This window comes from Cannabis sativa, chromosome 9 (genome assembly GCF_029168945.1).
Source record: "Cannabis sativa cultivar Pink pepper isolate KNU-18-1 chromosome 9, ASM2916894v1, whole genome shotgun sequence".
In the NCBI taxonomy this organism is placed as follows: Eukaryota; Viridiplantae; Streptophyta; class Magnoliopsida; order Rosales; family Cannabaceae; genus Cannabis; species Cannabis sativa.
In genome coordinates this window covers 42692972-42709790 of record NC_083609.1, presented here as the reverse complement: position 1 = coordinate 42709790, position 16819 = coordinate 42692972, and the positions used below count along the sequence as shown (strand labels likewise).

The 16819-nt window shown below is 37.7% G+C and overlaps 2 protein-coding genes and 1 non-coding gene across 3 annotated transcripts; 1 reads left to right on the top strand and 2 right to left on the bottom strand.

The window, feature by feature from the left end:
• Nucleotides 1–9350: 9350 nt before the first annotated feature.
• On the bottom strand, nt 9351–9716 carry LOC133031406 (uncharacterized). The gene has a single exon (XM_061104896.1). It carries the CDS (start codon nt 9714–9716, stop codon nt 9351–9353), a length of 366 nt encoding a protein of 121 aa, XP_060960879.1.
• Nucleotides 9717–12470: 2754 nt separating this feature from the next.
• On the bottom strand, nt 12471–13896 carry LOC133031405 (uncharacterized). Its single transcript, XM_061104895.1, has 2 exons — nt 13282–13896; nt 12471–13217 (listed from the first exon to the last, which is right to left on the bottom strand). The coding sequence occupies exons 1-2, from the start codon at nt 13894–13896 to the stop codon at nt 12471–12473; spliced, it is 1362 nt and encodes a 453-aa protein (XP_060960878.1).
• A 267-nt stretch (nt 13897–14163) lies between these two features.
• Nucleotides 14164–14270, top strand: LOC115724389 (small nucleolar RNA R71). Its single transcript, XR_004013182.2, has one exon. It is a non-coding gene; the product is annotated as a small nucleolar RNA R71 (small nucleolar RNA).
• The last annotated feature ends 2549 nt before the right edge of the window (nt 14271–16819 follow it).

Sequence of the window (16819 nt, the reverse complement as noted above, 5' to 3'; positions counted from 1 at the left end):
AGAATCCACTTGCACTATTCTAAGAACTCTTTAATGTAACTAAACCTAAGTCATCAAAAGACTACAACCATATTTTTTTAAATCTATGGCATTTGTATCTTGTTCATAGTGGTTTTGACAAGATCATTCTCTGCAAAGAGTTAATATGCCTATATCCACTGAAAGTAAGTTCATCTCATTTGCATATGGATGTACATTCAGGGGTGGATATGAGTTTTTTGTTATATTCTTAAAACAATCACTCTAGATTTTACCTTATGCAAAAAGAAATTTGAAATGTTTGAAAAATTTCATGAATTTCTAGCAATGGTGAAAAACCATTAAGGTAAGTGGTTAAAGATCTTGCGAACTGATAGGGGTGGAGAAATAGTTAGTAGATATGCAGTTCAAAGATCATTAAATTGATTTTGAATTATATCAAAACTTACCTCCCTAGAAATTCGAGTTGCATATTGATTAGTTACTAGTCGTTGCCTAAGTCCTTCTATGGTAATACAATTTCAGAATGGTGCAATGGTTGGGTATTTAGTGTAAACCATTACTAGATTCATGGATGACCTAATGGAAAAGCTAGAACTGTTAACCATGGTTTGCATGTTCATTAGCTATTCTAAATGATTAGGGTGGACCATCCTATAGTCATTAGATTAGAAAGTGTTTGTTTAAACAAATACTACTTTTCTAAGAAAATGACTAAGTCTGAAAATAAAGTAGCAAATAAAGGAGATATTTTTTCATGATTCCAAAAGTGTGTTGGGTTTTGTGCCCTAAATAAAACTCTTTACAATCTGATTAGTAATCAATATAAGAAATTTGAAGTGATTTATGTTTGCATGAATTTTTCATGCTAATTGTTTAATATGTTTATTAAATTTACACACAAAATCAGTCAAATCCAGATCATATGTTTATTCACAATTACAGTATCGTCAACACAGTAAAATGTGATTGTGATCATATGAATCAAAAGACTAAGTCCCTGTTTCATCAGTGTTTTGGATTTACACTAATGTGATAATCAGCGATGATGTATACTTACACTTGGAGTAAGTGTTATGTTCTTTCCAGGACATTAGTAAAGTATACTAGTTTCGAATGTATGGAGTATACATTGGACTGGACCGATATTGCAACTTAGTTAAGATATTATAAACTTACCGTTATATCTTTCCAAGTCAATATCAGTAGTTGATCTTAAGATTAAAAGAATCTAAATCCTGATATGCTTAGGCTCAACTCAGGAGTACTATTCATGTTCTTTGATTTATTAGTTAAGCCTACTTTTGGGTCATGGTGATACGTATATTTTGGGAACATGATAGTATGATTGAGTGGGAGTGCTGAACATAAATATGGAATCTATAGCTTCTACTGGTGTATAGAAGTTAAGTGATGATTCCCCTCGAGCTTAGCAAATAGAAGTAGATGGATGAGCTCTTGTTTAAGTGACTAATTCTTAGATCACTAAACACCATTTACAGGTAGCTAAGTGTTTTAAGGGGCAAAATACATTGAGGGGTGAGAACGGTAAAATTATCCCATCTCGATGTAAATCATCTATATAGAGGATCTTTGATCACAATAAGATTATAACAATGGTTAAATGAGATAGCATATCTATATCGTGGAACATATAATATGCTCTATATAAGTTTGAGAGTGCAATTCTAAGTTCTAAGAGTGGATTCAACGAAGAATTAATAAGTAGGAATTTACTTAGTAAATTCGGTTCACTTATTGGAAGCTCAGCATATAGATCCATGGTCCCCATTCTAGTTGAGAACATACTACTTGTAAGACTCAATAATTGATTTGTGATTAATCAATTATAATTCTAAAGTTATACTATGTCTAATTTATGAATTTTCACTAAGCAGGGGCAAAATTGTAAAGAAAAGAGATTCTAGGTTTATTTATCTATTAATGGACTTTATGTTGGGTTTTATGCCCTAAATAAAACTCCATTTCAATGTAATCTATTTTATTCAACATCAATAAAGAAACAGAAGTATTTTTCATTCATTTGTGTATGTTTTGGTTCACTTTATCAATTGCTTGTCTATTTGATTTATAAATTCATCTGAAACCCTTTTCACATACTTGATCATGTTTATTGTGTTGTCAACACTTTGGAAAGTAAACATGACTATGTGAATAAAGTTTCCTAGATTTATCAGACATAGGGTTTTATTGATATGATAATCTACAACAAGAGTTTACTTGCATTTGGAGAAATGCTATGTTCTTTCCAGAATATTGGTTAAAGTAAAGCTCAGGTTGGATGCATGGAGTATGCATCGGAAGGGATCGATATTGAACTTTGACTTAGATTTATTAAACTTACCATAAACTCTATTCAAGTCAATATCGCCTAGTTGATCCTAGATCAAATGATCATAATCCTGTTATGATTAGGCTCAATCTCAGGAGGCTATTCGTGTTCTTTGATTTGTTAGTTAAGCCTACTTTTAGGTCAGGGTGATACGTACATTTTGGGAACACGGTAGTGCAATTAAGTGGGAGCGCTAACATGAACATGGAATCTATAGCTTCTATCTGGCGAATAGTAAGCAAAGGATGATCTCCTTCGAGCTTGACCAAACGAAAATAAATGGTGGAGTACTCATTTCACATAAGCTGAAATATCATTTATACGGGGTCAAGTGTTTTAAGGATAAAATACATAGTAGGGTGTAACGGTAATCTAATCCCTTTACAGTGTAGATCATTCATATAGAGGATCATTGATCAAATTAGGATTATAACTAATGATGTGTCTATATGGTGGAACATATAGAGCATTCTATATACTGAGAGTGCAATTCTAAGTTCTATGCGTGGATTCAACGAAGAATTAATAAGTTAAGTGAATTTTAGTAATAAATTCTTGATCTACTTATTGGAAGCTCGGTTATATAGACCCATGGTCCCCCCCACTAGTTGAGATAATATTGCTTGTAAGACTCATGTAATTGGTTTTGATTAATCAATTATAATTCTCAAGTTAGACTATGTCTATTTGTGAATTTTTCACTAAGTAAGGGCGAAATTGTAAAGAAAGAGTTTTTAGGGGCATATTTGTTAATTATGATACTTTGTATGATTCAATTAATAAATATGATAAATGACAATATTATTTAATAATTATTTATAGTTATTAAATAGTTAGAATTGGCATTTAAATGGTTGAATTAGAAAATTGGCGTTTTTGAGAAAATCAGATGCAAAAGTGATAAAACTGCAAAATTGCAAAAAGTGAGGCCCAAATCCAATCAGCCATGGCCGACCACTTTTATAGGGATTATCCTCTGATATTTTCATTATTTTAATGCCAAATAATTCAAACCTAACCCTAGTGAAATGCTATAAATAGATAGTGAAGGCTTCAGGAAAATTACACTTTTCATTCACAAAAAAACTGAGGCTCTCTCTCTCTACCTTGGCCGGCCACTCCTTCTCTCTCTTCTTCCTTAAGATTTCGAAACACTTAGTAGTTAGAGTAGTGCCCACACACAGCAAGTGATACCTCAATCATAGTGAGGAAGATCGTGAAGAAAGACTTTCAGCAAGAAGGAGTTTCAGCACCAAAGAATCAGAGAAAGAGATCTAGGTTCAGATCTTGATAATACTCTGCGACAGAAAGGATACAAGGGTTAGAGATCTGAACGGAAGGAGTCATTTAATTCCGCTGCACCCAATGTAAGGTTTCCTAAACTTTATATGTGTTTATTTCATCGTTTTAGAAAATTCATATTTAGGGTGTTAATCAACATACTTGTGAGTAGATGTTATGTTAAAATTAGATACGCAAGTGTACGCAGTCACAAACAAGTAATACAATGATAAGTAATGAGTATCGTCTCCACAAGGACTGTAAAAATAAAATTTCTATTGCAAAAGTTAATTACCAAGCAAAAATGCCTAAAAAGCAAAATGAAATGAGTAATGAATCAACTAAATAAACGAGAAAACAAATAAATTAACTCAAAAGTGGATGCAAGATGAAAATAAAATTTAGTTGTAAGCTTTTGAAATGTGAAAGGCTTGAACTATTGAATCCCCTATGTTTAGCAAAAACTGTGCGTTTTTCCTGCAGCAAAAAGTTAGCAAATCTTTAGCAAAAATCCCAGGTTAACAAGAACTCCATTAAAGTGCACAAAACTCTTCCAAATTTTATGCAATCAATCCTTGGACCTGTTCAAACATATTCCTATGCCAAGCAAGCTCAAGAATACCATTTCAAGCATAGTTCTCAATTGTTACACAAGGATATAACATATTCCTATGTTATTTCAAATCTAATCTAAAAAAGATTAAGAACTTGTGTCATTCAAGCTAAGTCCATTACATTTAACCTTTCCAGAATTAAATATAACTCAATAATCAAGCTATTGGTGGCCAAACAATATCAAGAAATTAGCAATACACACACTTGAATGAACATGAGAATTTTTACTAAATATTTGCATAAGAAAATTACTCAACTAACATAGGGTTCTTCAACAATTCAAACCATTAAAAAGTTTAGCTCATAGCTAACTTAAGAACCACCATTACAAGATAAAACTTAGACATGGAGTTTGAATGTTAAGTTAAAGAAATTAAAAGAGAGAAGAAAGAAATAGCAAACAATAATAGAGGATTTTTCCAAAAGGATGGATGTTGAATCTTGTTGTGCTTCTCCTCTTTCCTCCTTCTTCTTCTTCTTCTCTCAATCTTCTTTTTTTCTGTGTAAAAATGGCAGCCTAGAGTTCTATTTTCGTTCTGCCCCTTTTTTCTCTAAATGGAGGCTCTCTTCTTTCTTCTCTCTTTTAAGTTTTGTACCTTTTTGCCCCAAATAAACCCTACACATGGCATGTTGATAGCCTCTCCATGTAATAGCTCCAGCCACCACTCTTATATTGCCACGTCATCTCCACAAATGCCACCTCTTTTAATGAAATGCCAACTCACCCTTTTTTTAAGAAAATAAAACACATCGGCACAAATGTTGTTTTACGGCAAAAACTTCACGGAAATTTCAAAGCAAAATTAAGAACATGACTAACTTGCTATTTTCTTTGCCAATTTATGCACAAGAGTTATTGATTTTAACTAACAACTTCAAAATACACACACAAACATAAAACACTGAAACTTTCACAAATTAAGAGACAAACATAACTTAAATGACACACAATTACATAAAAAAAATGCTTAAAGTGATATCAAATAACTCTTTACTCAAGAGTTATCAAATACCCCCAAACTTATGACATTGCTCGTCCTCGAGTGATGAGAACAAAACCACACAAACTAGAACAACAAACAGCCCACAGAATTTCAAAACAAACGTCACTGAACTGAACAAAGATATTCAACAAAAACAAAAACAGGATTCAACTTGTCTTGTCAATGCACACACCTAGGGGAAATAGCTCTCAGGAATAATGTTTTGCAAAAGGCAACTTCATGAAGATCTTGCTCAAGCGTTAAACCAAATTCTTTAAGTTTAAATGCCGCTGCCCAAAATAGGTGTCAAGTGCCCCTCTCTCTCTCTTTTTTTTTTTTTTTTAAGCATAGCTTTTCCTAAACAATTTCGATCAACTATTTAAACTAAACATTGGTCCTCAAGTTCAAATGATGCCTCCATAGGTTACCTAACAACTTCCTCTCCACTAATGTAGACACACACCACTCCAAGGATCAATAGGACTTTGCCAAGCTTGTAATGATAGGCTAGGGTGAAGGTAAGATAAGGAAAATTAGTTTCGGTTCGAACCACCCTAAACACATTGATCTTTATAGGACCTAAGCAATGCACAATAAATTTTTCCCTTAAGAAACCCCACAAACCAAATATAACTCTTGCCACTAGCTTTAATTCTTTACTAATATATATATATATACATGCATATATATATATATATTTTTTTTTTGGCACCCCCAAACTTATTTTTGACTTTGATCTTTCTTTTTTTTTTCAAGAAAGGGGGGACAATTCTAAGTACAAACTTTTTTTTTTTTTTGAATAATAAACTTATATAAACTAAATAGAAATGACATAAACTAGCTAGATAGCAAGATAACAATAAAGGTGAGAACCACTCCCCCCCCCCCCCCCCAAACTTAAAGAACAACATTGTCCTCAATGTTTAGAAAAAGAGAAAAAGAAAATTGGCAAATACTCACCCAATTGACACTCACTCACTACGCTCCCCACAACTCCCAAATATGCAATAAAAATTAGTATCTTATAAAGACCAATGCGTCTTGGGGTGAGGTGAAAAAGAGAATGTATCTCTAACTAGGCTATGTAGTGGCTAAGAAAAGAGAATGCTAATATCAAGCTCAAGGGGGAAAACTAGGGATAAAATATTCATAAGGGTAGGCTTCAAGGTTCAAACGGTCCAAACACGGCCTATATCACTTCCTTGGGGTAGGGATGTCTAGGATTTCGCCTCAAGAAAAAATTGCTAAGTAATTCTAGAGACATAAACTCTCACAAAGGTTTAGTTCAAACTAATTAGTGACACAAACTATTTAGTCAAGCTATGAGCACAATCAAGAGAGGCAAACTTTCAACAACGAAGGGCAACCAACATGTTAACTTAAAACAGGCAGCTTAAAACTCAAAAAGAAAAACATTCAGTTGCAAGAACTAAGTGGAAACACGACATCGTCATCGAGCCCCCCTAAGCAACACTAACAAAGACAAGATACAACCCGAACATAAAACAACAAGACAAACAACAACAACTATAACAGAAAAAACAAGAACACAAATAGAAAAGACAATTGAAAAATAAATATTGAAGCTGAAAGAAAAAAAAAAGTACTCCCTCTGTCTATCCCTCGGGGTCATCCTCTGAAGCGCTAGAGTCTTCCGGAGTTTCTGGATCAGCCCATCGAGCAAACACTTCTTGTGGGAACACTGGGAAGTCAACTATTGGCCTTGGCGCCATTCGCTTTAGAGATTTTGCTCATGCAGTGTCACGCGCCTGAACATAGCGAAAGTAGGTAAGTTGCTTCTCCTCAAGGTGTGCTAGGCGATTCATGATTTGTTCTTGCTGAGTGCGAGGAAGATTGGCGGAAGTCGTCTGACTGCTAGATGGCTGGTGACGTTTGGGAGGAGCAGTCGAGGGTGTGCAATGAGTGGCAACACGCTGAATCGAGACCAAATCAATGCTGATCCGCTCTCTTAGAAGTTCTTCATCGTCCCCAATAGCGGCATTACCCGCTAGGCAAATCTGAGTGATGAGAGCTGGGAAAAATAACTTGCCGCCTTTTTTCTGAAAACACTTCCAAATTTCCTCATAAATGATCTTGCCCACATTCATTTTCTTGCCTGCCAGGATGCAATACAATAAACAGAGGCGTGTCTGACTCACTGTGGTGTCATGTGTTGTGGGCATCAAAGAGCACTTAATAAAAGCAAGCCAAACACTCGCTTCAGGCCGTAGAGATGAATGTAACAAGGTGCGGTGGCCGGAAGACGAGATAGACCATTCAGAACCCGGGTGAGCAACAGCACGAAGCACGACGTCATATGGAATAGAGGCTGGGTTAATCCTCCAAAGAGCAAACTCATCCTCAAGCGGAGCTCTCAATCCATATAAGTCGTTAATCACATTAGGAGAAAAGGGGACACTCTGACCCCTCACTCTAACGACATCAGGATACTTTGGATCAAGTGCAGCATAAAATTCAGGGGCAACCGAGGCCACAGCAGGCTTAGGAATTGCACAAAATTTCTCCCACTTGTGCTCCGCAATCAAATTTCTAATATATGCAGGTAAAGCTTCCGGGGCAGGGAGAAAGCCGCGCTCGGCCAACTGGCTGTGGGTTCGTAATATCTCAAACCGCTCTTGATGACGGACGGGGTCGGCTTTGGCTTTAGGACGAGTAGTGGGGTTCTGTTTAGGTGGTGGAAATGTGGAAGTGGTGCGCTTAGGCTTGGGTTGGCCCTTGGAGGTTGAGGGAGTGGCTTTGGTGGTTGGAGCTTTGGGTTTAGGTGAGGAGGCCTTACGGGGACGAGTACGGGGTGGTGAGTGTGTGGTGGAAAAGGCAAGGCAAGGGTTGGTGGGTTTGGTTGGGTTGGTTGTTGTGGTGGAGGTGTGGGCAAGGTGTTGGCCAGAGCTTTACGCTTACGAGATTTGGATTTGGTGGTTGCCATGGCTCAATCTCACAATAATAAGCTCGAAAATATCTGAGAAATTTGGATGAGCAATGACCCTGAAAATTATTTGACGGACTATCAATGGCACGCGAGATTGGGTCTCGGAGTTGTTGCTGAGATGGGGAAGCTGAATGTGGGTTTGGTCTAACGAGTGGAGGTTGAGTGTGGGCGTCGGGTATGGGTAAATGAGGTTCTGGAGCGGAGGTTGAAAGGAGCGGTTCGCTTGGAAAAATGGAGGACGGAGGTGGGGCGGTTTCTGAGGTGGACAGAGGCGGCTGGGCGGGGGGTCGGGTTCGCCTGGAAAAGAGAGGGAGGTGGGCTGTGACTGGAGGTGGCTCGGTTTTCTGGGCAGAAGGAAGAATGGTGGTGGCTGACGATGGGAAAGAGAGGGTGGGGGCTGGAGGTCTGTTCGAATGGAGGAAAAAGAGGGTGAGGAAGACGATGGGTAGGGTGAAGAATCGGGTAGGGTAAAAAAATTTTGAAATTAATTTTTTTTTTTATATAATAATAGGATAGATTAAAAGAAAAATAATATTAATAAAAAAAAATTCGGTTTTTGTGTTTTTTTTTTTTGTTTTTTTTTAATAATAATATATATATATAAGTAAAATAGGAGTAATATGTAATAGATGGACCTTTCATCTCGTAATGTGAGTGATATTACGCCCGTCGTAGCAAAATTTCCACAAAAGTTCAAGAAAATCTTCTGCCGAGTGCTCTTTGAACATGTATTACTTTTGCTAAAATTTTACTAGAAAAATCTTTGCCGGCAAAGAAGCGGAAGTTTTCCACATGAACGAAAATTCCTTTTGTGCTTCACGAAATCTTTGCGAAAGAAAAGTCCATCAAAAATTTAGCAAAATCTCTAAACTTCCAAATCACCTCCAAGGCTCCAAATTGTGTTCCAAAACCACCTGAAACATCAAACCAAGTGTAAAATCCACCCAAACACCTAAAAGAAAAATGAACAAAAAATAAAATCAAATAAAAATAAAGGAAAATGAAGAAATATATACTTTTTTTTTTCATTTTTCATTTTTTTTTCTTTTCTTTCATATTTTTTTCTATATATATATACATATATTTTAAAAAAAAAATATTTACAATACTTGTTTTTTTTTTTTTTCAACATTGGGTTGCCTAAAAATAGAATTGACAATTCGAACACAAGGCAACCCAACCACCTTCCGCTTCATGCATCCTCCAAAGTGATTGAGGTTTTTGCTCGATCGACCTCACCACCAAGATAATGCTTTAGACGCTGCCCATTCACTTTAAATTCCTTTCCGGATTGCTCATTACAAACATCCACAGCTCCATGAGGATAAACTTTGGTTATGGTGAATGGGCCCGACCAACGAGACTTCAATTTGCCCGGAAATAACCTCAACCGCGAGTTAAAGAGCAAAACTCGCTGCCCTTTCTCAAACACTCGAGGTTGAATTCTTTTGTCATGCCACTTCTTGGTATTTTCTTTAAAAAGTTTGGCATTCTCATACGAAAACAACCTCATTTCCTCAAGCTCATTCAATTGTAACTTTCGAGCTTCCCCCGCCATTGAGATCCATATTCAACTTCTTCGTGGCCCAATAAGCTTTGTGTTCCAATTCAACGGGCAAATGACAAGCCTTACCATAAACTAAACGGTAAGGAGACATGCCCAAAGGAGTTTTGAAAGCGGTTCTATAGGCCCAAAGAGCATCATCCAACCGTTGAGACCAATCTTTTCGAGTAGGATTCACCACTTTCTCCAAATTCCTTTGATTTCTCGATTGGAAATCTCCGCTTGGCCATTTGTTTGAGGATGGTAAGCTGTAGCTATCTTGTGCTTGACGCTATACTTAGCCAAAAGAGCCGCCAACACTTTGTTAACAAAATGAGTTCCCTCATCACTAATGAGAGCTCTTGGAGTCCCAAAACGAGTGAAGACATTCTTGTGTAGAAATTTCATCACCACCTTAGAGTCATTGGTGGGACTTGCAATTGCTTCTACCCATTTTGACACATAATCTACAGCCACCAAAATGAATAAATTTCCAAAGGATGGGGGAAAGGGTCCCATGAAATCGATGCCCCAAACATCAAACAACTCTACCTCGAGGATAACTTGCAAAGGCATCTCATTTCGGGCAGAAATATTACCAACCCGTTGGCATCTATCACACCGTCTAGCAAACTCATAAGCATCCTTGAACATGGAAGGCCAATAGTACCCCGATTGAAGTACTTTTGCAGCTGTTCTTTGGCCTCCAAAATGCCCCCCATAAGGTGATGAGTGACAATGCTCAAGAATATTTTGAACCTCTTCTTGTGGCACACAACGCCTTATCACACGATCAGCACACTGCTTATAAAGAAAAGGTTCATCCCAATAATAAGACCTCACATCATGGAAGAACTTCTTGAGCGGTTGCCCTTTTAAATCAGATGGAGTCCTCCCACTCACTAAGTAGTTGGCAAAATCAGCATACCAAGGAGTGGAGTCTTGGTTTACTAAGCTCACCATCAATAAAGCTTCATCGGGGAACATCTCTTTAATAGGCTGCTCAACTTTCTTTATCTCATCATCACCTTCTAGTCTAGAAAGGTGATCAGCCACTTGATTCTCAGCTCCTTTTTTATCCCGAATCTCCAAATCAAATTCTTGAAGAAGCAACACCCAACGAATCAATCTCGGTTTAGCGTCCTTCTTGGCAATGAGATACTTGATTGCGGAATGATCCGTGTACACCACCACTTTGGTTCCAACAAGGTAAGCTCGAAACTTGTCAAAGGCAAAAACCACAGCCAATAACTCCTTCTCTGTAGTAGTGTAGTTCAATTGGGCGTCAGCTAATGTTCTGCTTGCATAGTAAATTGAGTGGAACACCTTCTCTCTTCTTTGACCAAGAACAGCACCAACTGCAAAATCACTAGCATCACACATTAGCTCAAAAGGAAGTGACCAATCGGGAGCTACAATAATGGGAGCGGACACAAGAGCTTTTTTCAAAGTCACAAAAGCTTCATGACAGTCTTTGGTGAGCTCGAAAGATCTATTCTGCTCAAGTAAAGAGAAAAGAGGCTTGGAGATTTTTGAGAAATCTTTAATAAACCTCCTATAGAAACCTGCATGCCCCAAAAAACTTCGAATTCCTTTGACAGTAGTAGGAGGTGGCAGCTTCTCAATAACTTCAACTTTCGCTCTATCCACTTCAATGGCCTTGTTAGAAACTTTATGACCCAAAACAATTCCTTCTTGAACCATGAAATGGCATTTCTCCCAATTGAGAACTAAGTTCGTGTCTTCACACCTTGCTAAAACCTTCTCCAAGTTAACTAAACAAGTGTCAAAAGACTCCCCAAATACCGAGAAGTCATCCATGAAGATCTCAAGAATGTTTTCCGCCATATCTGAAAAAATCGCCATCATACACCTTTGAAAAGTGGCGGGAGCATTGCATAACCCAAATGGCATTCTCCGAAAGGCAAAGGTACCATATGGACAAGTGAATGTTGTTTTCTCTTGGTCTTCCGGAGCTATGGCAATTTGATTATAGCCAGAATACCCATCAAGGAAACAATAGAATTCTTTTCCCGCCAAACGATCAAGCATTTGATCAATGAATGGCAGCGGGAAATGATCTTTCCGCGTGGCCTTGTTCAACTTCCGATAGTCCATACAAACACGCCATCCCGTCACCGTTCTTGTAGGGATCAACTCATTGTTTTCATTAGCTACCACCGTGACTCCACCCTTTTTTGGAACACATTGAACTGGGCTTACCCAAGAACCTGCCCGAAATGGGGTAAACGATGCCAAAGTCTAACCACTTGATTACCTCCTTTCTAACCACTTCCTTCATGATGGGGTTTAGCCGTCGTTGTTGCCGCTCTGAGAATGGTTGCACAAATCTTCCAACAGAATCTTATGCATGCAAATCGAAGGACTTATACCCTTGATGTCCGCCATGGTCCAACCAATGGCTCTTTTGTATTTCTTCAAGACATCAACTAACAAGCATTCTCTCTTTGGGCACCCAACATAGCGTAAATAATTACCGGCAAGGTCTCTCCATCTCCCAAATAAACATACTTCAAGTGACTAGGCAACGGCTTCAACTCCAACTCGGGTGGTTCTTGAATGGAAGGCTTAGGAGGCTTGAAATTGTTCTCTGACAACTCCAAAGATTCAAATGGCCTCCTAAACTTAGTGAAAGGCTGCTTTGAATCTACCCATGTAACTTTGGTTTCTTCATCTTCACTTAAAGCTTCAAGCTCTTCAAGAGAACTTATCATCTTTTCCTCTTTCGAAGCTTCCTTGTGAAATTTTTCAAAGAACAATAGAATCAATCACACTTATGCGAGAGCATTCCTCAATCTCATCCGGAAACCTCATGGCATTGAACACATTAAAAGTCACTTGTTGATCATTCACCAGCTTAGTAAGTTCCCCTTTTTGCACATCAATCAAGGTCCTCCCGGTAGCAAGGAATGGCCTTCCCAAAATAATAGGAACTTCTGCATCCGCCTCATAATCAAGAATGATGAAATCGGCCGGAAAAATAAACTTATCAACTTGCACCAAGACATCTTCAATTTTTCCTTCCGGATGGGCCATGGAACGATCGGCCAATTGCAAAGTGACGGTGGTTGGCCTTGCTTCTCCAATTCCCAACTTCTTGAAAATAGACATGGGCATTAAATTAATACTAGCTCCCAAGTCACATAAAGCTCTACCCACATCTCTTCCGCCAATGGTGCATGGGATTGTAAAACTTCCGGGATCTTTCAACTTAGGAGGAATTTTGCTCTTCAACATGGCGCTACACCCTTCCGTCAAAGCCACTGTTTCAAACTCACCTAGCCTCCTTTTCTTTGTCAAAATGTCCTTCAAAAACTTTACATAGTTGGGCATTTGCTCCAAAGCTTCCACTAATGGTATGTTGATGTGGAGCTGCTTTAGAACATCAAGAAATCTTTGGAATTGGCCATCTTCTTGCTGCTTTTTAAATCTTTGAGGAAATGGTGGGGGTGGCTTGCTAAGTAACTTTTCTGCTGCATTTTGATGAGGAATTGCCTTTAAGACATTTTCTTCAAAGTTGCTCCTTTGCCATATTAGAAGGTTCAACATTTTTCTCTACTCGACTTTGGATTGAAGTGGGCTCATTCTTATCCTTAGCTTCTTCCTCGTTTGACTCCAGAACTTTACCACTCCTCAAGATTACCGCCTTGCAATGCTCTTTTCCATCTCTTCTTGGATTTTCAGTATCACTAGGCAAAGTACCTTGTGGCCTATTTCGAAGCTCATTAGCTAGTTGCCTAACTTGATTTTCTAGAGTTCTCATGGAGGTTGCTTGACTTTGGATCGCAGTGTCATTCTTCGCCATATAACTCTCAGTTCTTGTCATGAAATTTTCTGTCTTGGCCATGAACTCACGCATCATACTCTCAAGAGAACTTGTTTGGACACCTTGTTGTTGTCTTTGTTGATAGGCTTGTTGAGAAAAACCAGGTGGAAAGTTGGATCTAGGAAGCATAGATGAATTACTAGTACCATCCCCTTGATTTCTGTATGCCAAGTTTGGGTGTTGCTTGTATGTTTGGTTGTAGGCATTCTGACTTCCCATGTAAAACACAGATGCAGGATTGAATGGGCAATTGTCAAAGGTATGAGCCTCACTACAAAAACCACAAGAAACCTCCTCAAGTTGTCCCACAGGTGAGGAAACATTCTGTTGACCCATTTGTTGACCCATGCTCATATTTTTGATCATATTTGACATAGAAGCAACTTGGGCAGATAAAGCAAGATGGCATCAACTTCAAGAACACCGGCAACTTTCTTCCCCAAAGGTACTCTAGTAGTGGGCCACTGATAATTGTTGTTGGAAATTCTCTCAATAATATCATAGGCCTCATTATAGGACTTGGCAAGTAAAGCACCATTTGTCGAAGCATCAACCACCATTCGAGTATGAGCATTGAGACCGTTGTAAAATGTTTCCATTTGGATGCAATGAGGGATACCATGGTGAGGACATTTCCGCAACAACTCCTTGAACCTCTCCCATGCCTCATACAAAGACTCATCTTCAAATTGTTGAAAGGAAGTTATTTCCTTCCGGAGCTTGGCATTCTTAGTGGGAGGAAAATACTTCATCAAAAACCGCTCCGCTAATTCTTTCCAAGTTGTAACCGACGCAGAAGGCAAGGAGTTCAACCAAGCTCGGGCTTGATCTCTCAAAGAATAGGGGAACAACTTTAACCTCAAGGCATCCTCCGTAACTCCGGGCAATTTGAAAGAATCACTCACCTCCATAAATAGACGAAGGTGAAGGTGAGGATCTTCGGTGGGTATGCCACTAAACTGTCCCACAGTTTGAAGCATCTGGAACATAACTGGCTTCAATTCAAACTGTGGAGCTTGAATTTCTGGCCTCACAATGCCCGGATTGAGCTCATTGAAAAGAGGTGCTGCGTATTGGCGGATGATTTGATCTCTATCATCCGCCATAATCACTACATTTTGACCATTATTAGGGGCCATTTCCTCTTGAGCTCGTCGTCCATTTCCTTGGTCATCCATCATTTCTATTTCCCCTTGAGCCCTATGTTGAGCTCTTCTTCTCTCTCTGAATGTGCGCTCAATTTCGGGATCAATAGGATATAGATCAATATTAACAAATTCTTGGTACTCGTTCATATAAAATTTTCACCTGCCAATGCACAAGAGTCACCAAAAATGAGTACAAAATAATAGACTAAATTGCAAGCTAATTGACAATTACAACAAAATATATTTACAGTCCCCGGCAACGGCGCCGAAAACTTGTTATGTTAAAATTAGATACGCAAGTGTACGCAGTCACAAACAAGTAATACAATGATAAGTAATGAGTATCGTCTCCACAAGGACTGTAAAAATAAAATTTCTATTGCAAAAGTTAATTACCAAGCAAAAATGCCTAAAAAGCAAAATGAAATGAGTAATGAATCAACTAAATAAACGAGAAAACAAATAAATTAACTCAAAAGTGGATGCAAGATGAAAATAAAATTTAGTTGTAAGCTTTTGAAATGTGAAAGGCTTGAACTATTGAATCCCCTATGTTTAGCAAAAACTGTGCGTTTTTGCGTTAGCAAATCTTTAGCAAAAATCCCAGGTTAACAAGAACTCCATTAAAGTGCACAAAACTCTTCCAAATTTTATGCAATCAATCCTTGGACCTGTTCAAACATATTCCTATGCCAAGCAAGCTCAAGAATTCCATTTCAAGCATAGTTCTCAATTGTTACACAAGGATATAACATATTCCTATGTTATTTCAAATCTAATCTAAAAAAGATTAAGAACTTGTGTCATTCAAGCTAAGTCCATTACATTTAACCTTTCCAGAATTAAATATAACTCAATAATCAAGCTATTGGTGGCCAAACAATATCAAGAAATTAGCAATACACACACTTGAATGAACATGAGAATTTTTACTAAATATTTGCATAAGAAAATTACTCAACTAACATAGGGTTCTTCAACAATTCAAACCATTAAAAAGTTTAGCTCATAGCTAACTTAAGAACCACCATTACAAGATAAAACTTAGACATGGAGTTTAAATGTTATGTTAAAGAAATTAAAAGAGAGAAGAAAGAAATAGCAAACAATAATAGAGGATTTTTCCAAAAGGATGGATGCTGAATCTTGTTGTGCTTCTCCTCTTTCCTCCTTCTTCTTCTTCTTCTCTCAATCTTCTTTTTTTCTGTGTAAAAATGGCAGCCTAGAGTTCTATTTTCGTTCTGCCCCTTTTTTCTCTAAATGGAGGCTCTCTTCTTTCTTCTCTCTTTTAAGTTTTGTACCTTTTTGCCCCAAATAAACCCTACACATGGCATGTTGATAGCCTCTCCATGTAATAGCTCCAGCCACCACTCTTATATTGTCACGTCATCTCCACAAATGCCACATCTTTTAATGAAATGCCAACTCACCCTTTTTCTAAGAAAATAAAACACATGAGCCACAAATCTGTTTGCTGCAGCAAAAACTTCACAGAATTTCAGCAAAATTAAGAACATGACTAACTTGCTATTTTCTTTGCCAATTTATGCACAAGAGTTATTGATTTTAACTAACAACTTCAAAATACACACACAAACATAAAACACTGAAACTTTCACAAATTAAGAGACAAACATAACTTAAATGACACACAATTACATAAAAAAAATGCTTAAAGTGATATCAAATAACTCTTTACTCAAGAGTTATCAGTAGATCTAAGATCCTGGTAAAATAATTTCCAACAACTGGCCTCAGAGCCATGGTAATTGATTTTCTTGCAAGAAATTTGGACTTAAAACGATTTGTTTGATGTTTTGGATGGTATCATGTTGAGTTGAGTGTTATATGATGATTGATTGATGTTTGTGAATTTTCGTGAAAAATAATTGAATATCTGTTTCTGGAATTATTTTTATTGGATAGTATGGAAAAAATTAAGCAAGTTACTTTTTTACAGAACTCAATTTCGATTTAATTTGAATTAGTAATGATTTTTTGAAGTTTCAAAAAATTTCGGGATTGAGCAACAGAGACACGCGCGCGGAAATCATGCAGATTCCTCCCTGCGCCGTGTTCTCTCGCCCATGCACCCTCATTGCGCGCGCGGACGGGATGCTGTC